This window comes from Eumetopias jubatus, unplaced genomic scaffold (assembly GCF_037043125.1).
Source record: "Eumetopias jubatus isolate StellerSeaLion01/CBP00866 unplaced genomic scaffold, mEumJub1_p1.0 scaffold_1, whole genome shotgun sequence".
In the NCBI taxonomy this organism is placed as follows: Eukaryota; Metazoa; Chordata; class Mammalia; order Carnivora; family Otariidae; genus Eumetopias; species Eumetopias jubatus.
Genome location: NW_028274807.1, coordinates 215911495 through 215939192, shown reverse-complemented (window position 1 = coordinate 215939192; position 27698 = coordinate 215911495). Strand labels below are relative to the sequence as shown.

At 56.4% G+C, this 27698-nt stretch overlaps 1 protein-coding gene across 4 annotated transcripts in view; it reads right to left on the bottom strand.

Annotated features, from left to right (window-relative positions):
* Window positions 1-23489, bottom strand: part of PIP5K1C (phosphatidylinositol-4-phosphate 5-kinase type 1 gamma) — a 51781-nt gene extending 28292 nt beyond the window's left edge. The window contains exons 1-2 of one of the 4 annotated variants that reach the window (XM_028126045.2): window positions 3993-5170; window positions 3287-3425 (exon numbers count right to left, since the gene is read on the bottom strand). In XM_028126045.2, the coding sequence (XP_027981846.2) occupies window positions 3287-3425; window positions 3993-4151 (298 nt within the window). In that variant the 5' untranslated portion in view covers window positions 4152-5170. Of the gene's footprint in view, window positions 1-3286; window positions 3426-3992; window positions 5171-23321 lie in introns of those variants that run through there. The other 3 variants (XM_028126048.2, XM_028126049.2, XM_028126053.2) reach the window with 3 other exon arrangements.
* Window positions 23490-27698: the final 4209 nt, after the last annotated feature.

Here is a 27698-nt window from a genome sequence, read left to right as displayed (position 1 = left end):
GCAGGGCTTAACCAGCAGATGCTCAGGCCAAGGGGAAGTCAGGCAACCCACGGGGTCAGTGGGAAGGGGCCCAGTGCCTGGGGCTGGAGCCACGACTCCCTGGCTCCTGCCCACACAGTCTCCGGGGAGAGCTGCTCACCATGGAAAGAGGCTCACAGGGAGGGAGGCAGCAGGTAGTTTTTGTCTCTCAGGACCCTTCCCTCCAATCCCAGCTCCCCATGAGAAGGCCAAACACTGACCTCTCTGAGCCTTAGCATCCTCACCTGGAACGCAGGCTTCTGCTGAGGATTATCTGTCCAATGAGTGTGGACGGCAGATATGCCCTGCCCCCTGCGGATGACGGGCTACGCAGGGGGTGGGCAAGTCACGGCCCCCGAGGAGGGGGTGACCCTGGGTTCCCGGGGGCCCGGCGTCCTCACAAGAGGGAGGCAGAGGGTGGGAGTCCCAGAGATGGGCGGACCCCGCGCTGCTGGCGGTGAGGATGGAGGGGGGCTGCGGGCCAGGAAGAGGCCGGAGCTGGGTCTCCCGGGGGCCCCGGGGGGACCAGCCCTGCCTGCCCCGGGGTTTTAGCCCAGTGAGACCCATTTTAGGCTTGTGACGGCCAGAGTGTGCTAACAAACGTGTATGGTGTTAGGCGGAGCTGTGCTGCTGTGTCGCAAGCTCATACACTGGGGGTCTCGTGTCAGGCTGGCGGGAAGACAGGGGAGACCAGGGCAGACACGGCCCTCACCCTCAAGGGCTCACAGTCGGGGTTGGGGCCAGAGAAGGGCCTGCACAGGGGAGTGGGAGCCAGGAGGATGACCTGGGGGCAGGGGTCAGGAGGTGGGACCCAGGGAGGTGGGAGCCCCGGAGGGCTGCGCGCAGAGGAGGGCCGACCTGACTCGACTGCTCACAGGCGCCCTCTGGTGGCCGCTGCGGGGAGGACGGACGGGGGAGCGGCAGTGAAGGCGGCGGCCTGGGACGAGCGTGGAGGGGGCTGTTCTGGCGGTTCTGGTCCCGGCGGGAGATGATGGGCTGGACCAGGTGGAGGCAGAGGAGGGAGATGGGTGGGCAGATTCCGGACAGGTCTGACACTACGACAGGGGACTAGGGCAGCTAGAGGACGAAGGGAGTCAAGAATGACTAAGGATCCTGACCGGAGCAGTTAACAGAGCACAGAGTGGCCTCGGCCGAGATGAGCGACCAGGCAGGAGCCGGTGTGGGGGCAGTCGGGTGCAGCGTGGTCGAGCTGAGTGTCAGACGCCCGGGAGCCCCCCGCAAAGAGACCCCCGAGTCTGGAGCTCAGGGGAGGGCCCGGCTGGAGACAGGACTGTGGGTGTCATCCTGCCATAGACGGGGGGCGGGGGGGGTGTGGTGGACGAGGCTGCCCGGGAGGGGAGCGGCTGGGGAGGGAAGAGGCCCGAGGACCCAGCCTGGGCACCGGGGGAGGCACCACGGAGCTGGGGGAGCAGGAGTCCCAGGTGAGGGGTCCGGGGTCAGTCTCAGCCCAGCAGAGGAGGGACCTGCTCCACTTCTAACACCAGATAGGGCCAGAGGCTGGGGACTGGGGAGGGACTGCTAATGGGAATGGGGTTTCCTTTAGGGAGATGAGAATGTTCTAGAATCAGTGTGGTCCTGTGCACCACACTGTGAATACATGAAACACTGAACTGTAAGCTTAGAAGTGTGAATTATGGTGTATGAATTGTACTTATGGAAAAAACGAACCCAAGAGGACTGTGAACCGTGGGTAAGCCTGGCGTCGGCGGGTGGGGGATGGGTGTCCTCTGTCAGCCGTAACCACCACTGCCCTGTGCCTCAGCCAGATGCCGGCGATGGTCCAGGCAGAGAAACACGCTGGGTGGGTGACTGCCTGATGCCAGGGCCACGGCCGCGGGGCCCACCAGAGGACACCCCAGCCGGAGGTCAGAGCCCACACGGGTCACTAGGCGCCCACCCACAGATGGGTGTGGGTGTGGGACTTCCCAACCTGGGCGCCCTGGTGTCAGGGATGAACCTGGACCCATCCTGAGGCTTAGCCTGAGGCGACCAGGTAGCAGAAGACGCTAGGAAGCTGACATAACATTTGTTGGTTTTACGTCTGGGGTGTGGGGGGCGGGGGAAGAGAAGGAAAGAAGCCGGCAGTAGACAGAACATTCTAGACTTGGCTTGGGGGCCCCAGGCATCCCTCTTCCTGGCCAGCCTGGGGCCACTGGGCCCGAAGCTCACCCAGCCGTGCCTACCCGTGGCCTCTGCAGCTCCCAGCCCTTCACCCTGGGGCTCTCTGCCCGATCAGCCCCAGCCCCGAGGTCCAGGCCTCCCCCCACAAACAGTTCCACCTGCTTCCCAGGTCTCCCAGCTTGTCGGGGGCCGCCTCGCGGCTCCCAGCCCCACTCACCCTGCGTGCTCGGGCCACACCAACAGCAGCATCTGATATGGTCCTGCCCGGGTCTGCCCTGCCCTGGGACCCCTCAAGTCACCTGCTCCGTGCCCAGGGTCCCTGCAACAGCCACACCACTCCTGCCCAACTCACACGCTGGCTAATAAAAGGGAGAGACGCATCCTCCCGCCTGGAATGTCCTGGGCTCCGTGCCAGGGAGGCTGCAGCACGATGCCCGTGAGCGACCCCCTTGCTCCCTCAAACACCGTGGCCCCGGGCCCTCGGGGGCCTTCGTGCATCTTCAGAGGCTGGTGGCTGCTCAGGGCGGGTGGGCTGTGGAGGTCCCATGGCCCTGCCCTATGCTCCCATCAGCCAGGCCAGGCCAGGCCCAAGGAGGCCACGCCATGACGAGCTCCTCCCAGCCCAAGATGTGACCCATTCTCTTCTGAATGAGCCACCCCATTTTTGAGGAAATTAAGTTTTAAAAATAGCCTGGGGAGGGAGAGAGTGTGCCACACTGGGCCAAGACCCGCCCTGGGCAGGGCACAGCTGTGCCAGCCGCTGGGCGGAAGGCACGGGGCGGCCAGGGCTCAGACCGTTCTGGGGGAGGGGGCCATCCCCTGCCTCCCCTGCTCCCTAACCTCTGAGCTAGCCCCTGCGGCCCGCCACTGTGTGACCTCAGGCAAGTCCCTCCACCTCTCTGAGCAGCTTTCCTCTGGTCTCTCTGTGCCCCTGTGGGTGACCAAAGCTAGGGCTCCAGAGCTGGGCCCCCTCCCTAGCCCACCACCCCGCGCCACCATCGGACTGCTGCCCCACCCTGCAGACCCTGTCCTGCCCCTCCGGGCGACAATGACACCAACATCTGTCCTACCCACGGGAGAGGGGCCTCCTCCCTCAGGGCTGGACCTGCCCTTAGCAGGCACCTACCAATGTTTGTTGACTGACTGATGGATGGATAGACAGACACCCTTTCCTCTCCCCTGTGCACGCATGTGAGCTTCAGCAGGAGCTGCTCCTCCACGTTTGTTTGATGTGGAAACTGAGGGAGGACGGGGCTCAGGAAGGACTGTGGGGACCCAGGGAGGGGCCGGTAAGGCCCCTCTGTCTTTCAGCAGAATCAGCCACCTGTACCTTTACAATCCATCCAAAATCTGCCCACTGCCCCCAACCTGGACCAGCACAGTCCCCTCCACCCTGGTCCCCAGTCCTGCCCTCACCCCCAGTCCATTCTTCTTCCCGCAGCGGCCACCAGAGGGCGCCCATGATGACCCCAGTCAGGTCCCGCCCTGCTCCGCCCATAGCCCTCCAGGACTCCCTCCTCCCTGGGGGAAAAGTCCAAGTCCTCCCTGAGGTCCCTAAGCCCTGCAGGACCTGCCCCTGTCCCCTCCCTGCCCTCCCTCTCCCCCACTCTGCTCCAGCCACACAGGCCTCCTCGCTGTTCCTCCAACATGCCAAGCAGGGCCCTGCCCCAGGACCTTTGCACAGGTTGCCCCCCCCCCCGAAACACCACTCCCGAGACACTTGCAGGGTTTGCTAACTTAATTCATCCAAGACCTGACTCAAAGGTCACCCCCTCTGAGGTGTCCTCCAACCACTTCGCCCAAAACAGCCCCTCTGAGGTCACTCTCCTCACCTCCTTGGCCTTCTGGGTCTTCCAGGCACTCGGCAGCACCCGGTGCCTCCATGTTATGTCTCCCCCACTACCGGGAGAGCAGGTCTGCTCAGTCACCCCCTGACAGACACCTTCAGAGCTCTCTGCATACAGAGACTCCCCACCGGACACAAGGGGCATGAGGCCTGTCAGCTCCGTGCAGGGTGGGGCCCCTGCCCAGAGCAGGACTGCCTAGTGCCCAGGAAGGGTGCCGGCTCCCCGTGACTCAGAGCCAACGAGAAAGCACAAGGCCATGGCAGACAGGGCCAGCAGCCCCGAGAAGCCAGGAAGTGGTGCTGAGGCCCAGCCGCACACACTTCCCTGATTAGCTGGAATGATCGGGCTGCCCTGGGCCTCCCGCAGCATAGGCCTCTGCAGCAGAGCCCTGCGGGCAGCCTGCGGAGACGCTGGGAACCCCTGGGGGGCAATGCCAACCCTCAGCCCCGGTCAGCCTTGGCCCGCCAGGACGCGCAGGAGCCACACTTGCAAATCCTCTCTCCAAACAGGAAGAAAGGCTCCCGTGGCTGAGTGAAGACGGCCGGTTCTCTGCAGCCACGTGATGCTCTGAGCAGCAGAGTGCCGCCAAAGGAACCGCAGGGCGCAGGCAAGGCTGGCGGCCTCCGATTCCGCCCTCCGGGAACCCTGAGCCCCGGGGCTCCGGAGACAGGCGGGCAGCCCCCAGCTGAGGTGCAGGACCAGGGTGCGGGAGCCTCTTGGGTTTCATGCCGCCTGCTGACCACGGCTGTGTGACCCCAGGCGAGGCCACAGAAGGACTGCCAGCCGAAGTCGAGCCAGGGGCAGAATCACAAGCAAACACGCAGCTGTTTTCTCAAGCACTAAGCCCTGGGGTGGTCTGTTAGGCAGCTACAGCTGACGGAAGCAAGTACCGCACCGACGTGTGGAGAGCGTTTCTAAAAGGAATGTAAGGATCTATCACCAGGGACTTCTTCGGGGACGGAGGAAGGAAATAGAGCTTTGACTCCTCTGTTCACCTCAAATTCCTTACTTTCAAAAAAGCACTAAATATATTCAAAGGCTGGATTATTCAGTCATACAAATAATGAGGTGCAGACACATGCTGCCCCGGGAACTGACCCCGAGCCCACGACGCTCAGGGAGAGAACCAGACACAGAGGGCCACATGGGGTGTGAGTCCACGTGGGTGACACGTCCGGAACAGGCTCATTCGCGGACGGGAAGGGGGCTCGTGGGGGCTGGGGGCTGGGGGGATGGGGAGTGACCGCTGATGGGGACGGGGTTTCCTTTGGGGTGATAGAATATTCTCCAACTAGACAGTGGTGATGGTGGCACAACATAGCGAATGTAGTAAAACCCACGGAATCGTGTACTTTAAGAGGGTGAATTTTTTTTTTTAAGATTTATTTATTTACTTTAGACAGAGAGAGAAAGAGCAAGAGAGCGCATGAACTGGGGGAGGGGCAGAGGGAGAGAGAATCCCAAGTGGACTCTCTGCTGAGCACGGAGCCCCACGTGGGGCTCGATCCCACGTCCCTGAGATCTTGACCTGAGCCAAATCAAGAGTCGGAACGCTCAACCGACTGAGCCACCCAGGCACCCCCAAGAGAGTGAATTTTATGGTATGTAAACACATCTCAAAAACAAATCCCTTTAGCTGCAAAACCACTGCCCAACGATGCGCACCATCCAGAACGTTCTCCAGGCTCCACTCCTTCTGGCAGGCAGTGCTGCAAAGTGACAGTACAAGAGGCCCAGGTCACGCCATCCCCCACACGGAGGCCAGAGGGGCCAGGCACCACCGGACTTAACTATCTCATTCTGCGACCACCATTCTACAGGCAGCGAAACGGGGTTGAAGATACTCACCCAGGTCGAAAGTGAAAAAAACCCTATGATCACATCTCAGAATCCAGAAAGGCATTCGACAAAATTCAACACAAATTTCATGCCTGAAAACTATTAGAAACTAGAGAAACCAACAGAAATGGGCTGATGGGGGAGAAGAACTGCTTTGCTTGAAGACAGAATAAAGCGAAAAGCCACGGCAAACACGCGACGCTCCCCCCAAGAGGAGTGCAGCCGAGAGCCACCACTGCCGTGGGGATGCCGGCCAGTGCAGTAAGACAAGAAAAGAGAAGGAACGGAAGTTGGAAAGAAAGACAACATTTTAGAAAACCCGGGAGAACCAACTTGCCAACTGTTAGAACTAACCAGAGCAGAGCAGGTGGCCGGTGACTTACCCGAGGTCATGCGGCACGAGTGCTGAGGCTGAATTTGGGAGTTTCTGCCCTTTGCACCCACCCCCTGCTCTTTATGTGGCTGCCTCTCCCTAGTTTCATGCTTGGATTAATTTTTATCTGTCAAATGTCGATGGCCCTTTCCAATTAACAGACGCTGGGAAGATCCCCTGTCCTCCAGGGGCACTAAATCCCCAGAGTGGGGAGGGGATGTGGGGGGACAGGTGGATGGAGGGAGGTAAGGGGGGGGTGCATGAAGTAAGCACAGCAAAATGTCAACGGTAGGATCCAAGTGGTATGGAGTGAGCGCCCACTGTCCCATTCTTTCAACTTTTCTGTACAGCTGAAAATTTTCTTTATCTGCAAACTTTTCCCTCCAGGTTAAAGGTGAATTTTGACTTCAGCTGCCAGGTGTTTTCAAGCTTAGGAGAAACGCGTTTTCTGAGTGGCTTCTGCCCGAGGAATGTGAGTGATCACACGGGAAACAGCAGACATTACGGAGCACCAGTGTGCAAGGCAGTGTGCCATGGGGTTCACGCACATTCACTCAGCATACCTTCCAGAAGGCACGTTCCCACCTCAGGGCCTTGGCATTCACCGTGCCCTGTGCCTGGAATGCACTCTCCCTCCATCTCCCCGTGGCAGGCTGCTTTCCTCCATCACTCAAGTCTCGGCTTGAATGTCACCTCCTAGGGGAACTGTCCCTTCCCACCCCTAACCTCCTCCCAACCTCTACCATGCCTGTTTTATTTGTTCATGACACACGTCACTGTCTAAAGCTAACTGCTTTACCGCCTTGCTCCTTACCAGCAGAGCAGAGACCAGGACTGTCTTGCTGCTTCCCCACGGCCTGGCCCAGTCCTGGCACGCGGTCCGAGCGCAGCCACCACAGGTCGAATGGAGCGGTGGGCGTGGATTTGGGAAAGACCCCGGAGGGCTGACAGCCAGGACAGGGAGATACCCAGCTGCAAGGGGGGGAGGGCTGGGGAGGACACGAAGCTGGGGGCCTGGTCAGGCACACAGTGGGCCCATCACCGAGACAGGGGCCACAGAGGAGGGTCACTCGGATGTGGCCAGGTGCCCAGGGCGGGGCACACACACAGGATGATGCACGGAGGTGGCAGGTGCAGAGAACAGTGCCCCGCACATAGTAGGTGCTCAGTCCACGTCTCTGTCAAGGACTGGAGACGCCGGGGGAAACGCTGCCCCTGTCCAAAGCAGGGCTGGGCTAGCCCCCAGCCCCCTGCCCCCACGGGCACGAGGGAAACCCAACCCGGCTCTGACCCCACACTCGGAGGAGAACACTCCCCGTGGCTCTGGGCAACCACGCAGGGCCCCGGCAGCAGCAGGACTCCGGCAACAGCCTAGAACTTCAAAACAGAGGGCAAGCCTCAAACCAAGGCTTTGGGATTCGCAAAGCTGTTTTCTTCCTCTTGGATAGTTTTTCCCTCTCACGGGTTTGCATTTTTCACTCTGAGCCCCCTGGAACAGGGAATGGTGTCAGGGAAGGAATTACAAATTTTCCCTAACAACCAATTTCCCAAAGAATATTCTGTTCCTTCCCTCCCTCCCTCGCTCATTCCTGTGAGCATTGAGCATTTCCTGCTTGCTGGGCCCCGCTGTGGGGATGAAATGCTACGGAGGGTCTGGCATTGTCTAAACATGATGCTTAGTAACAAGATTTTAAGCACCCAGAAAAGCACAACATAACATAAAAGACACCAGCAGGTTAAGTAGATCTTTTCTCGTTTACCCCTTCAGTCAGGGGTCAGCAAATACCCCGGAGGCAGGGACAGTGACCTGGGTGGAGGGGAGTGACATAAAGGTGGCTCTCACCCAGGGCAGCCCTGCCCCATCTGGGGACATCTGTGGTTGTCACACTTGGGGGGCTCCTGGCATGGAGGGGGTGGGGTCCAGGATGCTGCTCAGCCCCCCAGAGTGCTCAGGACGCCCCCACAGAATGACCTGGCCCTGTGTCCACAGTGCCCAGGACGGACTCCGGAGCCGCTGCGGGGGTGTGCGGGATGACAGGGGGCGGGTAGGATGTGGGTGTCAGTATTCTCTAGGTATTTAAAACATTCTAGGATAAAAAACATATCTAACTGTAGTATCCTGTCTACTTTTGCTTTTGCTTGCAGTTCCCCATAGCAAAGAGCTAGAGCACACACATTCCCAGTGCTGGGCTGGCATCCTGAAAGCCACATCCAACCTCTTAACACTCACGGAAGGCAACGGTCACTGGACCCACTGTACAGCTGGGGAGACTGAGGCTCAGAGGTCTGGCCCAGTTCTAGGCAGCAGAGCTGCAGGGGGTCCCAGGGACCCCACAGACTCACTCCGCCCACAAGGGCTGGCTCCCAGGTTGGCTCAAGGCAGCCCAAGCTGACCTGTCCTCATGAGCAACCGGAAACTTCCTCGCTAAGCCCTTCTGCGGCTTTCCCAGACCCTCCAGGCCGAGCTGCTGCTCCCGACGGTGCTCCCAAGCACCCGGCCCGGTGTCCTGCAGCCATCTGGTCACCTGTGTGACCACCACCACCCTGTGTATTGGGCCCAGCATGAGAGCTCCATATCGCTCCCCCTGCATTTGCTGACTTTCCGCTCTGCCTCACTGCCCCAGGCACAGACGCTCCTGATCATGCGCCCTCCAAGCCGGCCACCTCTGCCAAGCTCGTGGCATGCAGTGCACGCTCTGCGCGGGGTCACCCACACCATCACAGGGGCACACAGAGACTGCTCCTCTTTCATGGATTCAGACACTGGGGCCCCAGACCTAGCACTCAAGCGGTCACACGCCAGTGCCCACCCCCCACCCCAGCCTGTTGGGTCCTCCGCTGCTCAGGTTCCTTCACACCCCGGACCCTGGGCCATGCACGCCGGCACATCTCCTTCCCACCTCCTCTCTGCTCAGTGGATGCCTTCCCCGTGCCCATCCCGGGACCCAGGGATTCCACGTCTAGCCTCTCCTGGCAGCTCCCTCTGGAACCCATGCCACGCCACCTTCAGGGCCCTCCTGGCTCCACTGAGAGCTCCGGAGAACAGGCCACTTCCTCGTCTCCCTCAGTGACCCCCATACCAGCTCCCAGGCACAGAGCCGACCTCAGTGTGCATGGCGGAGTGAGAAACCCTGAAGGGCTGCGTGGAGGTGGCTGCGGGTAAGCACCGCCGGGAGCCTCAGGGGAAGAGCATGGGGAAAGGAGCTCTCACATGTTCCCTGAGCTGAACATCTGATGAAGGGCTGAATGCCCAGCAAGGCCATGAGCTTCCCACCGGGCCTGTCCTGGGCAATGCTTCTCATCTCTCTTCTTCAGAGAGGGAAACTGAGCCTCAAAGAAGTGGAATTAGGATGTTTTACGTTCAGACAGCAGCCTAACTCACACCGCTGGAAGAACAAAGGTGTGTGTGGAGAGGAATTTTTTTTTAAGATTTTATTTATTCATTTGAGACAGAGAAATACAGAGAGTGAGTGAGCGAGAGCGCTCGTGACCAGGGGGAGGGGCAGAGGCAGAGGCAGCGGGAGAAGCAGGCTAGGCTCCCCGCGGAGCAGGGAGCCCGATGCCGGGCTCTATCCAAGGGTTCTGGGACCAGGACCTGAGCTAAGGCAGACGCTTGAATGACTGAGCCACCCAGGCGCCTGGAGGAATATTTTTTTTTTAAGATTTTATTTATTTATTTAAAAAAAAAAGATTTTATTTATTAACTGTGGAAAGCAAGAGTGAGCTGAAGGGGAGGGGCAGGGGCAGAGGGAGAAGCAGACTCCCCGCTGAGCGTGGAGCCTGACACAGGGCTCGATCTGAAACCCAGAGATCACGACCTGAGCCAAAACCAAGAGTTGGATGCTTGACTGAGCCACCCAGGCACCTCTCCCCCTTTAAAAGATTTTATTTGAGAGAGAGAATATAACTCAGGCCAGCCAACTGTGCCCTGCACACCAACCCCACAGTCTGTTTTATAAATAAAGTTTTATTGACACACAGCCATGCCCACTCACGTATGAATCTCTACCATGGCTTCTGCACTACAATGGGCAGAACTGAACACTTAGAACAGAGACCATCCGGCCCTTCACAGAAAGCTTGCCAAGCCCTGACCTAACGGAAGAGGTGTGATGAGCTTCAAGTCTGGCTGCACCTGGAGGCCACCTGTCAGTGCTGCTGTCCTCCCAGCACACCCTGCCCCCCCCCCCCCCCGCAGGTGCCTGATTGTCCCCTGTAAAGTCCCAGGGCAGGGCGCAGGTCCGGAGCCTGAGGCCTGGGTCCCCACCCAGCCCTGGAGCCACAGCACTCTGCCTAGGTGTGGGGGATGGGGGCTCCTCAAGGGGACACCAGGTGGCCAACGCTGGACACGCAACCGCAGACCTCCACGGGGGAAGGGGCCTGTGGACGAGCCAGATCTGGGGACAGGGGGCAGGAGCACAGGAGCCCAGCGCCAGCAGGCGCCCGATGGAAGACCCCGCGCCGTCTCAGGCCCAACGTGTGAGGCTTCTTGCCCAGTTTTCTTCCCCAGGCATATTTTTACTCCCCGGAAGCCAGGGCTGGGCTGCAACACTGCACTTGAATTCTACAATATGCCAGGAGCCACCGAGGCAAGCCAGGGCTGCTCAGCTGGAGGCCCCCCTTGGCCCGGGGCTCGTCACTCATGCAGGTGTCTGCCCGTCAGGCTCTAGGCGAACAGGAGGAACCTGGGGCTGGGCGTTCTCTCAACATGGCAATAACTTCCCAGTGGGGGCCAGTCTCCCCAGCAGGGCGGGTCTACACTTCCAGAATCCTAGGGCCTGGATCTGTTTTACATGGAGGCTGAGTGGGGCAGGGCCAGTAAGCTGGCGGAGAGCCAGGCTGGAACCAGGGCCCTGACGCCCGCTGGGCTCTGGGATTACCACGGGGGCCCCTGCACCTTGACGGTCCCTTGGCATCAGGCATGGGCTGGCTGCTCAGCTCAAGCTCTTGCTCGTGCCGCGTGCCACCCTGTGGGGAGAGGACCACAACTGCCCCATTCTGCAGATGAGAGAGGGAGGCTCCGAAGCCAAGCGAGCTGCCCGCTGGGGTGGCCAGCCTCCAGAATGGGCTCCGGTGGGCCCAGCCCCCTGGTATCCACATGCTTCTGTAGCAGCTGTGGGTGTGACCGACAGGGTACGGCTGAAGTGAGAGCATGTGAGTCCCGACACAGGTCAGACACTGCCGGGTTCCCTTGCTCTTGGATTGCTCTCTGGGGGACAAGTGGTCACCATGCTGTGAGGACATGTAAATGGCCTGGGAAACCGAGGCCAACTGCTACCAGCCACATGAGGGAGCAGCTCAGGAGCAGCTCCTCCAGCCCGGGTCGAGCCTTCAGATGAGGCAGGAGGCTTGCCTGCACCCTGATCTGAGACCCCGTGCTGAAGCCACCCAGCTCAGCCACCCCCGGGTTCCGGACACACAGACACCGTGATCTGAGACCCCGCGCCACAACGCCCCAGCTCGGCCACCCCCGGGTTCTGGACACACAGACACCGTGAGATGGTAGATGTGTGCCACTGTCTAAAGCCACTACATTTTGGGGTAATTTATTTCACAGCAATAGCTACGTGATACGCTTGGGGTTTCCACATGGCCCCTGGGCTCAGATGAGGACAGTGGTGTGGGGGATGTCTACACAGAAGGCCTCCCTGCCTTCCCCTCCACCTTTTCTGCCCTTACTCACTGCGCTCCTGCCACACGGCTTCCTCACTGTTCTTCACATGTGCCAGGCACAGTCCTGCCCCAGGGCCTTTGCACACACTTCTCTGATTAGGATGCTCTTCCCCATTTCACCATTCAGGCCTGGATCAAAAGTCTCCTCAGAGAGACCCTCCCTGCACGCCTGGCTGAGATGGCTCCCTAACCCATTCTCCAACCCCCTACCATAATTCCTACCCCTGCTCAGTTCAAACCTTCTCTTTATGACTTTGGTCCTCCAGGGGCTGCTCTCTTAGAGGCCAGGAGCCTCCTGAGGCAGGAGTCACGTCTTGCTTCACTGCTACGGCTCAGGGAGGCCTGTGCCGGGCACGGGGCAGGGCCACCAGCACCTGCTCCCTTCTCCCTGGTGGTGACAACGGGAGTCACGACAAGGTCTGGGGCCCAGGGCACTAAGGGCTTGGCTCAGGAGGCAAATGGGGGAGCGGGAGCCTCCGGGCACAGCCTGCTTTTTGTCTCTAACCACTGAGCCACCAACTCTGACGCTCCAGTCAGCTCCCGCGACCGGCTGGAAAAGTAACAGGAACGTGGACACAGTGACAAAGAGCTGACTTCTGCTGAATGTGGGGCCAGCCCCATCTGGTGCACCTACATGTGATTCATCAAACCCTCCCTACAGCCCCCTGAGGTTGGTACTATGGCTACCTACGTTTAGCCGAGGCTCCGAGAGGCCAGCCAGGTCACTGGCCTGAGGTTACCCAGGAAAAAGTGGGAATGGATGAATGTGATTCCGGGCAGTCAGGCTCCAGCCTGAGCCACAAGCACAAGGAGGGAAGGAGATGGGGAAGAACCAGCCATGCTAGAGCCAGCAGAGCCTCCCAGGCAGGAGGAGCCAGTGCAAAGGTCCTGGGGCAGGACTGTGCCTGCAGAGTTGGGGAATCAGCACAGAGGCCCCAGTGGCTGGAACAGAGTAAGAAGAGATGAGGACAGGGATGGAACAGGCCTTGCTGCCACTGTCACTGTGAGGACCCACGTGTGGCCGGTTAAGATGAGGGTCTGTCTCCAGCCACTCCCAGACTGGGGGCTTCCTGGAGGCAAGCCCAGGATGCACCTTGGCCCCTGCTATGACTGGAGGCCAGGCCAGGGCTGGAGTCTGATCCATTTGCTGAATGAATATCCACACCACCCGTGCAGCTCAGGAGAGCGGGACAGGGTGGGAATCCTTGACCCCCGGGTGCTGGCCTCTTCCCGTGCCCCTTCGGGGCTCCCCTGGCGATGGGCTTCCCCCAGGCCTGGCAGACAGTAAGTGCTCAATCACGAGCTGATGATGAGCAAGAGGAATGAGTGACTAGCATGTGCACAGTGGAATATTATACGGGTTTGAAAGAACATGGTGGCTCTGAGCTACACTGATAGGAACTAAGAGCCAAGCCAAACTGAATATGTTAAAGTGTAAAATGCAGAACAGGGTTAGAAGATTCACATTTCCTCCTTTCTTTTTTTTAAAGATTTATTTATTTATTTTAAAGAGAAAGAGAGAATGCAGGGGGAGGGGCAGAAGGAGAGAAAGAACCTCAAGCCAACTCCCCGCTGAGCACGGAGGGCTTGAATCTCACGACCCTGAACCCAAGATCATGACCTGAGCCGAAACCGAGTCAGATGCTGAACCAACTGAACCACCCAGGTGCCCCTCACATTTCCCCATTTCAAAACTGACTACAAAGCCACAGGAACCAAGACAGTGTGACCCTGCCACATAAAGACAAACAAAGACATCAGGGAGTGGTCCAGAATACATCAGTGAGAACCCAGAAGTAGACGTACATGTCCACAGTCCATGGATTTCGACAAAGCTGCCAAGACCACTCCAAGGGGAGAGAACAGTCTCAGCAAACAGCGCTGGGGCAACTGGATTTCCACGCGTGGAGGATGAAGTTGGAATCTATCTCAGACCATACACAGAAGTGACTCAAAACGCAGAAGAAATCTAAACCAACGTAACAGATGCAACAATAAAGCTCTCAGAAGAAAATAGGCCTAAGTCTTTATCACGATGGGTCAGGCCCATCACACGGGTCAGTTGCATGTGACAACTGAAGCACCAACAACCGAGGGAAAATAAACTGAACTTCCTCAAGATTAAAGACGTTTGGGGAGCCTGGCTGGCTCAGTTGGTGGAGCAAGCAACTCTTGATCTTGGAGTCGTGAATTCAAGCCCCACGCTGGGCGTGGGGCCTACTTTAAAAATAAATAAGATATGTATTTTTTAATGTTTGCACGTCAAAGGACACCACCAAGGAAGTGAAGAGAGAACCTACAGCACGGGAGAGAATATTTGCAAATCACAGATCTGAGAAGGGAATAGTATCTAGAATACATAAAGAACACTTACAATTCAATAAAAAGAAAAATAACTCAAATGAGAAATGAGCAAAGGGTCTGAACATGACATGTCTTCACAGAAGATGTACAAACAGCCAACAAGCCCACGAAAAGACGCTCCACATCACTAATCGTCAGGGAAACACCGATCAAAACCGCAGTGAAAGCACTTCATGCCCACCGGGACAGCCAGAGTCAAAGAGACACACAGGGGCAAGTAATGTCCAGGATGGAGGGTAATCAGAGCCCCCAAGCACGGCTGGTGGGAATGGAAAGTGGGGCAGCTGCTGCGGATAAGGCTGGCAGTTCTTCAAAAGGTTAAACTTAAGAGTCTCCACACAACCCGGCACTTCCACTCCTGGGTGTCCACCCAAGAGAAATGACAACACCCGTCCACACAAAACCCTGCCCGCACATGTTCACGGACACACTATCCGTAACAGACAAAAAGTGGAAACAACCCAGGGTCCATCAACAGACGAACGGAGACACAAAATACGCTCTATCCATATTACAGAATGTCGCTCAGCCAGGAAGAAGAGCGAGGTGCCCACACGAACTACCACATGGGCAGACCCAGTGAGGGAAGTGAAGGGCGAAGGCACTCTAAGGGGGAGAGAGCACATGCAAAGGTCCTGTGGGAACGGGACGGGATGGCTTTGTGGAACAGCGAAGAAAGGGTCTGGTGTGGCTGGAGGGGAAGGTGCACCTGGGGGTGCCGAGAATGGAGGCAGGGGGCAGTCTCCGGGGGCAGAGCCCCGACCAGCAGCCTACCCTTCCTCCCCTATCCTGAGATCTGTCCTGCTCCCCCCACCTCAACCTCACTGCACAAAGCAAATGCGTTTCCAGAGTGGTAAACAGGAAGCCTTGCAAAGGGTGGGGGGAGGGTGGCCATTAATCCAGAACTCAGCAGGCCTTAGGCCAGTGGACAGTTTTCTAAAGCCCCAGCATTGAAGAAAAAGAGAAAGGAGATTCCAGAACTTTCACCACCCTCGCCACAAACACGGTTACACACACGTCCGTGCCAGACGCAGGCCTCCCACCAAAGTCCAGGGCCTGAGGCTGGAGAGCACCAGGTGGGCTTCCTGAAGGTGCAGGCAGAGGGCTGGCACTGAAGGGACTGGAGCAGGGGGTGGCTCACTCACAACGGCTCAGGCGGAAGGCCTCAGGTGGTGGGGCTGGGTCCACAGAGTGCACGTCTGCCTGGGAGGAAGTCTTGTCTAATTGGGGCCCCGGGAGACCTGCTGCCCCAGGTCTGAGTGTGATCCCGGACTGAATCCCAGCGACGGGACAAAGACTGCCATCCAGGACAATTTTGGATTAACTGATAAAACGTGAATCCTGACTGTGGACCGGATTTAAACTTCTTAAACTTGATCCCCACACTTAGCGAAGAGAATATCCTTGCTTATAGGATACATAGTTGCTCCTTATTTGCAGATCCCGAACCTGCAAATTTACCCACTGGCCGTTTGCAGCCCCAAATCAATACTCCTGAGCCTTTCACGGTCACCCATAGACACACCAGGGGAGTGAAAAATCTGTCACCTCCCACCCATGTGTCCAGCAGAGGTCACTCTGCCTTCAGGTCTCTCTTTTCTTGTACTACAGACAAGGGCCCTTTCCATGGCCTACTGAGGGACACGTTTTAAATGTCTGTGCTTTCTGTCGGTGATTTTCAGTGTTCACAGCAGCCCCCGAGGGTAGAGCTGCTGTGGTCTGGGGCTCCTGAGCCGAGAAGGCTGTGCGTGACGCGCCTCAGAAAACACACGTGTTAGACCAGCTTCCGCCAGCTGCCCTGAGTTCAGTGTTAGTGAATCAACAATACATAGTTTACAAAGAGTCTAAGCAGAAACACACACACGTGACACAAGCTCCATGTTGAAAATGTCGTGACCAGAGGCTCACCGGGACCTAACTCTGTGTTCCTGCAGAAGCCCTGCTTCAGTATTCGCGAACTCCGTGTTCGCGGAGACTTCACGGGACAGAACTGCTGGGAATGATGGGGAACCGGCTACACCCACGTATTAGGACAGAGGGGCAACACGTCTGCAGCTGGCTTGCAATGACCCGCAGCACCTCTCTCTCCCTCTCTCTCTCTCTCTCACACACACGCAAGCACACGATAATACATGTTCAGTAAAAACATAACATAATGTGGTGAAGTGTCTGTGAGCAGCTGCTGAATCTCGGCTAAGGGCGGAATGCTGCAGTGAATGCCTGCAACTTTTCCCACAGGCTTGAAAATTTTCAAAATAAGATGTTAAAAAAGAAAAGGTAGGTATGAACACAGAAAACCACCTGGAATGGTGGTTTCTGCTCCTAGAAACAGAGAGCAGGAAACAGAAATCTTCCCTTCCTCCTGACCACAGGTCTGATTGTTGTTCTTTTAAAGGAAACATGTTATTACTTGTAGTTACAGACTTGCCTGCTGCAAGAATCAGGCAGATGAGTGGCACAGAACAGAAAGTCCAGAAATAGACCAGCCACGTGCAGGAATCTGGTATGTGATAAAGGTGGCATCTCAAATCGGGGAGGAAAGCAGATTATCCAGAAAGTGGAGTTGGGACAACCCTGAGCCACCTGGAAAAACATGGAACAGTAAACTCTCTTAACACCTTGTGTGAGGATAAATTCCAAATATAGCGAGACTTTAAAGGCTTTTTTTTTTTTAAGTGGAACTACAGAGGTACTAGAAAAATTATAACCTCAGAACAGGGAACACTTGGGGCGCCTGGGTGGCTCAGTTGGTTAAGCAACTGCCTTTGGCTCAGGTCATGATCCTGGAGTCCTGGGATCGAGTCCCGCATCGGGCTCCCTGCTCGGCGGGGAGTCTGCTTCTTGCTTCTCCCTCTGACCCTCTTCCCTCTCGTGCTCTCTATCTCTCATTCTCTCTCTCTCAAATAAATAAATAAAATCTTAAAAAAAAAAAAAAAGAGGGCGCCTGGGTGGCTCAGTTGGTTGGGCGACTGCCTTCGGCTCAGGTCATGATCCTGGAGTCCCGGGATCGAGTCCCGCATCGGGCTCCCTGCTCGGCGGGGAGTCTGCTTCTCCCTCTGACCCTCCCCCCTCTCATGCTCTCTCTCTCTCTCTCATTCTCTCTCTCAAATAAATAAGTAAATGAAATCTTCAAAAACAAAACAAAACAAAAAAAACCAAAACCTTAACTGTAAAAAAAAAAAAGAAAGAAAGAACAGGGAACACTTTTCCATCCATGACACCAAACTGAGAAACCATAAAAGGAGAGACTGATAAATTTGACCACATAAATACAAAGATACCTGCCTGGCGTTAATTACCGTTGTAAGAGAAGATAGGAAAAGACTACTCACGCTGTGTCATGAACTAAAAACAAAAATAAAAACCTTTCATGATATATAAAGAGCTTCCACAAATCAATAAGAAAAAGACCTGAGAGACCAAATGGATATGGGAAAGATACAACTGTGTGGTTCCCAGAAAATAAAGAGAGTTCTGAGATGTGAATTATTAAATGTGGGAATGGGGGTGAGCAATGAGAAGGGGACTGACTAGCCCAAGCGCACCTTGGGGTGTCCTTCATACACAAACGCCCGAACTGCACCCCACTTCCTTAAACCTTCAACGGCAACCCCACGCATCCAGAATAGAGGCCAAGAAATGTGTGCATGGTGCACGCACGAGACAGAAAGCAATTGTGACAAAATGTTGGGGGTTCCTTTTTCCAACCGAAGCCAAAATGCCTTCACACTGGCTCGAGCACGTGGGGCCCCTCGGGCTGGACCCCAAGCCTTCCAGGGTGGCTTGGTGGAGGAGCGGGTGCGGGGCCCTGTGGCTAATCCCCCACGTCTCTAATCCCCACACGTGAGCAGTCCAGCTGGCAGCGGCAGGCAATCCCCAGTGGGGTCTCAACCAGCCTTGTCACGAGTGGTGACACGAGGCTCCGTCACAGTGGCGGGCGGTGTGGGCAGAAAGGCCTGGGGGCCTGAGACCCGCGGAGCCAGCGTCGCGGAGCGGTCACTCAGGGAGCACCACCCTGGGGCCGCAGGCCTCCCCCTGCTCCTGTCACCTGAATTCTTGGGACCCCGCTGCCCTCACCCTGAGAGCAGCCGAGATGGGGAGCAGGAACTTCACCTGCTCAGAGGCACAGTGTCTGTGGCCAAGGCAGGGTCAGCCCCGGGTCAAGACCCGGCCTGCCCCTCCCACATCAGCATGAGCCTGCTGGAACTTGCTCCTTCCCGGGCCCTCCCCACCGCCCCCCCCCCACCAGCTCCAGGGCACAGGCCAACCCCTCCGGGGTTCCGCGGCTCCCTCACCCCCCTCAACCCCCACAGCCTCCATTCAGGCCCCCAGCCTGGCTCAGCACAGCTCACCTGCCACCTGCCGCGGGAAGCTCCTTCCCCACCAACCGGCCAGAGTGCTGGGCCAGGGCCCCCCTGCCACAGCCCCGCATGACTGGCCCTGCCTGTTTCAGGGTCCCCCAAAACACGGACTTTGTTTCCTTGGATCAAATGAATCAAGCTTGTTCCTACCTCAGGGCCTTTGCACAGGCTAATCCCCCTGCCTGGCACACTCAACCCATGGCTGCATTCCTCACTCAGGCCACTCCTCCCTGACCACCCCAGCTGCAGCTGGTCCTGCACCGGATCACCACGACTGTCCCTTTCCCCACTACGTGCTCACCACTGACCGGCACACTCTCATCAGGGAATGGCAAACATTTTCCGTAAAGCACAAGACCGTGAGTATTTCTGACTCTGCAGACCATAAGGTCTACAAGCAAAAATCGTCACAGACAACATGTGAGTGGGTGGATGTGGCAGTGTGGGAATAAAACTTCATTGACAGAAACTGGGGACGGACGGGCCTTGGCCCTAGAGGTCCAGGCTGCTGACCCCTGATCCTATCCGTTTACTTGTTCGCCATGAAAGCTGCGAGGAAGTTGCCCAGATCATTGCATCTAGAACCCCCTCTGGTCCACGGCAGGTGCCTGATCAAGGTTTAATGAGCACTGTTCAAGGACAAAGTAAGAAGCACCCGCGTGTCCTTGTGTACCCGGAAGTCTGACAGCAGACCCGTAATTGTTCCAGGTTCTGCACCGAAGCAGCAGACCACATGTGGCCCCCTGGAATTCACCTGTCCCTCCGAGGAGGGAAACTCCCAGTGCCCACACAGAGCTGGCTACCTGCCAGGGGCGCTTCTCAGGGCATGCAAGTCTGTCTACTTGATGCAGCCGCATGAGACAGGTACACTCATCACACCCATCTCACAGATGGAGACCCTGAGGCGGCATGTCCCCCTAGCTGGCCAAGGATGCACCTGGGATGTGAACCGAGCAGGCTAGCTCCCAAGGCCTCTCCGTGGAGGGGACTGAACTGTCAGAGGTAAAAGTGTCACACTGCCAAGAAGCATCCAGGGCAGAATTCCAACTGGGAGATTTCTGTCTCCAAGGGACACAGCTGACAGGCAACAAGGGGGTGAGGGACCACTAGGCCACAACTACTGAGGAGGCCTCCGATGACAATGCCCCACCCCAGCCCTGTGGGCCCCTGCTGTTTTTCAAGCGCACCAGGTCTTTGCCTGGGCTGCACCATCTTCCTTTCTACCCTTCAGGCCTCCCGCAACGTTGGGGGAGGCCTCACTGGGAAGGAGATATTTGAGCAAAAACTTGAAAGAGCTAAGGAAGCAAACAACACAGATATGAAGGATGAACGTTCTAGACAGAGAGCACATGTGCAATGGCCCTGGGGCAGGACCACGCCTGGTGGGTGGGAGGAACAGCAAAGGAGGCTGTGTGGCCAGAGCAGAGTGGGCGAGGGGGAAAGAGGGCGAAGGGGAGGGCAGGTCCTCCAGGGAGGTGGGTGCCCTGGAGGGCTATGGGCAGAGAAGGGCGGGACCTAAGTCAGTTTTTAATGGGAGCCTTCTGGAATGAGCTGTAGGGAGCAAGGAAGAGACGGGGTACCAGGCCAGTGATGGATGATGGGGTTAGACCAGGTGGGGCAGAGAATACGGAAGAAGCAGGCAGACTCTGGGTCCATTCTGAAGACAAAACCAGCATAATCTGCCACCAGATTAGATGTGGGAGGGGGCTGGGGGGTGCTGGGAATGAAGCCAACTGTTCTGTGATATCATTCAAGTTGGAAGGACAGGAGGGAAATGGCTCAGAAAACCAGACCACAGCTCAGGCCAAAAGCCCAGAGGCAGATCACAGGTCCCAACAGTTGGCCCCGTGAATGCATCCAAGCCCCCAAAAGCCAGCAGAGAACCCCATCCGGCCCTTCCTGGACCAGGCGTCGGGAGCAAAGAGCAGGGCATTTAAAGTAACCAGATTCTAAACACCAAGAGACCATTTCACCTCCATCAGACCAGCCAAGGAGGCTGGTAACATTCGGAGCTGGCAACACTGTGGCGAGGGTCCCTCTCGGCCCCTGCCAGACCTTTCTGGAAAGCCAGTAGGCATCAGATAACAATTTTCAAGCAGCTCACCACGGCCCAGCCATTCCAAAGCAGAGACTTCAACTGCTAGAAGTTAAAGCACCACAGTTAGGGGCCATGTTCAAGGATGTTTACCATAGCATCGCTGGTCACAGCAAAAGGTAGACTCCAGAAGCAGCCAGAATGGTCCTCAGCAGGAGGCTGGTTGAACTAGTAATGGCTGGTGCCTAAAATGGGCTGTCTTTCCTCAAGCACTCTCAACATGCTGACGCACACTAACTCAGGTGAAGCTCATCGTGGCCAGCCCCAAGCAGGTATACAAATCACCCCATTTTACAGATGGGGCTACAGAGGCTCAGAAAAGTCAAGGCATTTGCCCTTCAAAGTCTCACAGCAACTGAGTGGAACCCAGGCAGTATAACTGGGCTTCGTCCCCTCTTCACCATGGTCCCATATTCTCTCTCTCTGAAGAAAGTAATTGATACCAACAGGGGACTGGGAAGTTCAGATTATTGCAGATAAAAAGCAACCCAAATTAAGGGATAACAGATAGAGTGAGACCAAAGGTTCTCACCTAGGGTGACTGTGTCTCCAGGGGACCCTGGAGATGTCTGGGGAGATTTATGATTCATCACAACTCAGGGGCGGTGCTCCTGGCACTGAATGGCCGGGGCCAGGGATGCTGCTCAGCCCCCTCCAGTGCCCAGGAAGCTACCTCCAAAACAGAATTTTCCAGCCCAAAAAGTCAATAGTGCCGAGGCGGAGAGCCCCTGGTGTGGCATGGAACCATCTTGGCGAAAAATAAGCAGACGTGTTTATGGATTTCTACATTTCTATGAGCAGCAGGAAAAGCCTGGACGGTTTTCACCCAAACTTAGGATTTATATCAGGAGAAAGGAGTTTGGAAAGGGAGCAGCAGCTCTTAATTTTAGAGTGAGTGAGAGAAAAGATTTGCCAGGGGAGTCAGATTTCTGTGGATTTTGGTGACAGGCAGTCAGGGCTGGCCCCTTATCTTCCAGGTCCCTGTGCTTAGACCCAGCCGCTGCTGGGCCTGGGATCTTATCTGCCCCCATCTGGCTCACTGAGCCCCTAATAACATAAATGTTTGCTATGCAGCTTTCTTGTGGTCACTGAGCCTTGGGCTGTTTGGTCTCTGACCAGCCCCGGTTGGAGGGCTGATGGTGGAGGTCAGGGGTCTGATAAAGGAGCATGGCTGGGTCCCGGAACCACGTCTAGGGCTAGCCGGGCCAGGGCACCAATCCCTGGCCAAGAACAAGGGCGAGGCAACCGGATGGTCGAAGGAAGCAGGGCATCTACCGAGCGCTTCCAGATGGCAGTAGGGACAGAAGCGGCGGGAGCCTTCCAGAGCCCAGGGCGTGGGGCGGCAGTGGGGAAGCTCGCTGGCTCCAGGGCTCTCTCTCCAGACATTTCGCCCAACCCCACCCCCCCCTCAGCCACACAGCATATCCCGCCTGCCAAGGAAGCTTCAGGAGGCCTGGGGGAGAAGGAGGACGATGCCCGTGTGGGTGTCTGCAGGGCCTCTGCTAGCGGGGGCTGCCTGATGGGAGCAGAGGATCCTGCAGATCCGGAAACTTCTGTTTGGAAGCTTGAGAATGTGACCCAGAAGGAAGCGTGGAGGAGAAGATTCCTCTGGGCAGCGGCCCAGCTCCGCTGCTGCCCATGGCACAGCCGGCCGGGAGCCCGCCGGGAGCTGGGCCGGGCCACCTCGCTCCGCACACCTGCTGTTCTGGAGGGCGAGGGCGGAAACAGTGCCCTACACACCAACAGCGGCCCTCCAGCGTCCAGGGAGAAGGCTGGGGGAGGGAGTGCCTCTTTTTCCCCCACCTGCCTGCAAAGAGAGCCCTGGCCCTGAAAGCACGGCGAGATGTCATGTCCTCAATCCCCTCCCGTCATAACGAGGTAAACTGAGGCCCAGAAAGACAATGAATGGCCAGTGCACTAGAAGCCGGGTGCGGTGACCCCCACGAAGAGAGATGGGATAGTCAGGAAGCTGGCCCAGATGGCCTCAAAGACCCCCCAGCCCCCCACCCTGGCAACTCCTGCCCTTCACCCCCCAGATGTGCCCACAGGGGGGATCCCAGAAGCTGACCCCAGCAAGGTGGCCGGCGCAGGAAGGCGGGGGCACGTCTGGGACGGCGTCACCTCCCCTGCCATGCCCATCTCGGAAGCATGGCCCCTCACCAGAACAGGGCTGCTGCACCGTCCCACACACGGAGAGCGGCTCCCCCGCCCCCACCAACAGGCCTGGGTGGGATGCCGTCCCCAGACGCCCTCGGCCGGAGGCAGCGCGCCCACCCACCGCGTGGCCTCACCTCCCCCCGCCCCGCCCGAGGGTGAGGACCCGCGTTCCCCGCACGCCTCCGAAGGGGGCTGCTCACCCCGCGTCCTCCCAGAACCGGGCCCCGCACGCGCCCCCGGAACCCCCGGGCAGGGCGGCGCCCCCGCGAGCCCCCCGCCCGGTGTGTCCCATCCCCCCCCCCCGCGAGCGCCCCCGATTGGAACGTTCCGGCCTCCCCGCGGCGGGTCCCGGCGCCCCTCCGGCGCTCGGGCGGCTCCACTGGGCCGCGGCGGGGGGAGGCCGGGCGGGCCCACTCGGGGAGAGGGGTGGGAGGGAGGTCCGGCACCGTTACCTGCCGCCGCCCCGCTCTCCGCGGCCCAGGCCGCCTCCGAGGTCACGGCCCCCGCCTCGGCGCTCTCCGCCTCGTCCGGCACCTCCAGCTCCATGGCCGCGCGCGCGGACCGGCCGGCGGGCGGGCGGCCGGAGGCTGCACCCGAGCTGCGGCCGCCGCCGCCGAACAACAACCGCCGCCGGCTGGAGGGCGGAGGGAGGGGGCCGGGCCCGGGGCGCGGGGGGCGGGCCCGGAGGCGGGGCCAGCATGCGCCAGCGCGCTGCGCGCGCGCGCCGCCGGCCGGGGCTCGGGGGTGGGCCTGCGTGCGTCTCCGCGTCTCGAGCGCCCCCACGCGCCCAGGGGGTGGAAGGGCGGCGCCATGCGCGTCGTCTAATCCTATTGCTAGAATATTGTCACACGTCATAAATCCAAGCGCTGTCTACAGTTAATCAGCTACTTAACATCATATTGCAGATGACACTGACTTATGATATGTGCTTTGTCATACGTAGTAGTTATAATGACGTAATAAGTGATGTAATAAGTCAAAATAAATTTGATTTGTATTAATATGCACAGTATATAAAATATGTGTTATTAAGATATAGGCATACAGGGCGCCTGGGTGGCTCAGTTGGTTAAGCCACTGCCTTCGGCTCAGGTCATGATCCTGGAGTCCCAGGATCGAGTCCCGCAGCGGGCTCCCTGCTCGGCAGGGAGTCTGCTTCTCCCTCTGACCCTCCCCCCTCTCATGTGCGCTCTCTCTCTCTCTCTCTCTCTCTCTCTCATTCTCTCTGTCTCAAATAAATAAATAAAATCTTTAAAAAAAAGATATAGGCATACTAATATCATTGATAGAAAAAGTATGGTACTATTATAATAGAGATAATGGTATATAATGTGCGAGTGTCATATATAATATATAACACCATGTATAATACAACGGTAAGTTACAAGTAACAATGTAATTAAAATGTCAGTCTAGTGCAAAAGCCTCTGCAAGCAATCTCTCCATAAGTCATGGATCTATTTCTTGTTTGCTTTTTTTTTTTTTTACTACTAATACTTTCCCAGTACCTAATATAGAACATAACACCTAGAAGAAAATAAATATTTGATAGTATTGATCAACCAGATGGGGACTATTATCATTTCCGTTTTACACACAAAGAAAACAGGATCTCAGAACGTTGAAGTCACTTACTGCAAATCACAAAGAATCATGCTGCGAATCAGTGTATTTACATACAGTGTTAAGAATAACTGTGTTCATATTGTCATTAAAGTTGAAGGGTGAATTTATTAATGATATGGCTAGGTGGTTACTAATTCTGAGATCATGATTCAGGGGGTAATAAATGTTGGTATTATATTTGTTTTGTTCATGACTAACGATTTCTGCTGGGGGGCGAGTGGAGGAGTCTGGGTACCCACGTGGTGAGGGACAGACCTAGGATATTTTCACCCAGGCCTGTCTGACTCGGAGACATGGCCCCTCATCACTGTCTGGGGTGCTGGCAAAGTAGGTGGGAGACTGGGCTCTGGGGTGCCTGGGAATGGGATGATGGGGAATCAGGAAGATGGAGCAGGTCACAGCCACACCCAGAGGCTAGAAACATGTTTCTGAAATGTTTTCCGTCAAAACAAGGGGACAAATCAAGAAAGGGAAGGTTGGAGAACAGGACTCAGGATGTGGCAAAAGGAATCCCCAGCTTCTGTCAGAAGAGAACCAACCCAGAGTGGAGCCCAAAGGCTTAAGGGAATCAAAGGTTGAAGGATAAACACAGTGTGGTCCATCCACACATTGCAATGTTACTCCGCCTCGGGAAGGAAGGGGCCCTGACGCCTGCCACGACGTGGACAGGCCCCGAGGACACCGGGCTCAGCGAGAGGAGCCAGACCCAGAAGGACACATCCCGCAGGACCCCACTCCCAGGAGGTCCCCAGAGGAGTCCCGTCCCCACAGACAGAGAGGAGAGGGTGGGAGCCGGGGCTGGGGCAGGGGGTGGGGAGTCTGTGCTTCGTGGGGACCGAGTCTCAGTTTGGGGAGATGGAACGTTCTGGAGACGGAGGGTGGGGGTGGTCGCAGGACGGTGTGAGTGTGCTTCGTGCCGCTGAGCTGTGCACGTAGAGATGGTGAGAGTGGTAAATTTTATGTTGTGTGCGTTTTACCACCATTTAAAACAACAATAACAAAAAGCCTCCAGGAAGAGCCCTTTGGACACATGCCATGGATAGATCTCCTGAATCATCTTGAATCTGTTTTGTTTTTTTTTTAAGATTTTATTTTTTTAAGTAATCGCTACACCCAACATGGGGCTCAAACTCACAATCCCGAGATCAAGAGTCGCACGCTCCACTGACTGAGCCAGCTGGGCGCGCCTCATTTTAAATCCATTTTGAGAAAAATTAGAGGGACGGTTCTCAAAGCGTGGTCGTTGCAGCAGCAGCAGCAGCTTCACTGAGCAGCTTGTTAGAAATGCAGATTCTCGGGCAGCCTCAGACTTCCTGTAGCAAACACTCCATGGGCGGGATCTATAATCTGTAATTTCAAGGAACACCCCCCACCAGGCACCCTACTCCGGGCGGTTCAGATGCCTGAATATGACAACCATTGACTCCAACTGGAGAAGGCCTGGGGGCTGGGCCAATGATAAGGATCATGAAAAGGAGCCAAATTAAAAAAAAGAAAATCAACTTTCAGGTTGATTCTGAATGTCTCCTGGAGGGAAGTCAATACTAAGCCTGAAAAAAACAAAAAGCGGCAAAGCAGGTCTTACTTAGACATGCGGAAGTGAATGTCAAAATAATCAGGTAAAAGACGCTAAAGAGGGGCGCCTGGGTGGCTCAGTTGGTTGAGCGACTGCCTTCAGCTCGGGTCATGATCCTGGAGTCCCGGAATCGAGTCCCACATCGGGGGGGGGGGTCCCTGCTCAGCGGGGAGTCTGCTTCTCCCTCTGACCCTCTTCCCTCTCGTGCTCTCTATCTCTCATTCTCTCTCTCTCAAATAAATAAATTCTTAAAAAAAAAAAAAGGACGCTAAAGAGGGGGTGCCTCTGGGAAGGGAGAAATTGTGGGGTGGCAATGGCACTGCTGATTTTAGCGAACCTAAATGACAACTTGACCCTTTAGAGTGCGCGCATTATTGGGGAAGACAACCCCAAACTGGTGTTGTGGGAGGCAGGAAAGCTTGGGCAGGGAATGGAGAGGAGGGGCAGGGATCCAGGCCGGTCGCAGGGTGCGGTTGCATCTTCTGATTCTCCTACTTCATCCTCGCAGGTTCCTGCTCCTGGGTTCCCATTTTGCAGGCTGGGAAACTGAGGCTCACCTGCTGGGGCAGGTTACCTGGTTTCTGGTGCGCCCCCCCACACCGGCTGTTACCATTAGTGGCAGGTGCTGCAGGTAGGGACTCATGCATCCCTCCATCCCCCTCCTCATCATTCATTCATTCATTCATTCATTCATTCATCTATTCATTCATGCCACAAATATTTATTGAGCACCTACTGTGTACCAGGTACTGTTCCAGGCCGCAGGGACACAGGAATGAGCAAGACAAAAATCCCTAACCTCAGTGAGGCGCCACTCTAGAAAAGACAGATAAACAGGCACAAGACACAAGGCAGTTTCAGGTGCTAATAAATACTTTGAAAACAACACAGATGTGATACAACTATGAAGACATGATCGATAAAGGTGGGCTTCACAGATTCATACATTAGTATGCATTAAGCGCCTGCCCCTCGTTGTCCAATAGAACTATCATGCAAGCCAATTAAAATTTAAAACTTAAAAAGTCATTTTAAATTTCCTAGTGACCACATTTTGAAGGGTGAAAAATGAACAGGTAAGATTAATTCTAACAATATATGTCGTCTAACCCAAAACATCCGAAATACGATCATTTCAACATTAAATCAATATTAAAAATAACCAGTTATTTTACGTTCTTCTTTGCATGCTGAGCCTTCCAAACCTGATATGTGGGGTTTTTTTTAAGTTTATTTATCTATTTATTTGAGAGAGCGAGAATGAGAGAGTATACATGAGAGGGGGGAGGGTCAGAGGGAGAAGCAGACTCCCTGCCGAGCAGGGAGCCTGATGCGGGACTCGATCCCGGGACCCCAGGATCATGACCCGAGCCGAAGGCAGTTGCTTAACCAACTGAGCCACCCAGGCGCCCCAACCCGACATGTGTCTTACACCTACCCACACCCTAGTCTTTCCGAGCTGTGGATGGAGAGTGGCTAGAGGGTGTGGACCTACTGTGTACCCAGCATGGTTCTATGAGCACTTTCCAGACATCCATTCATTTATCCAACTTCTGAAACAGTCCTAGGAAGCTGGGGCTGGTGATTTTGCCATTTTTCAGCTGAGGAAACTGAAGAGACTCAGTGG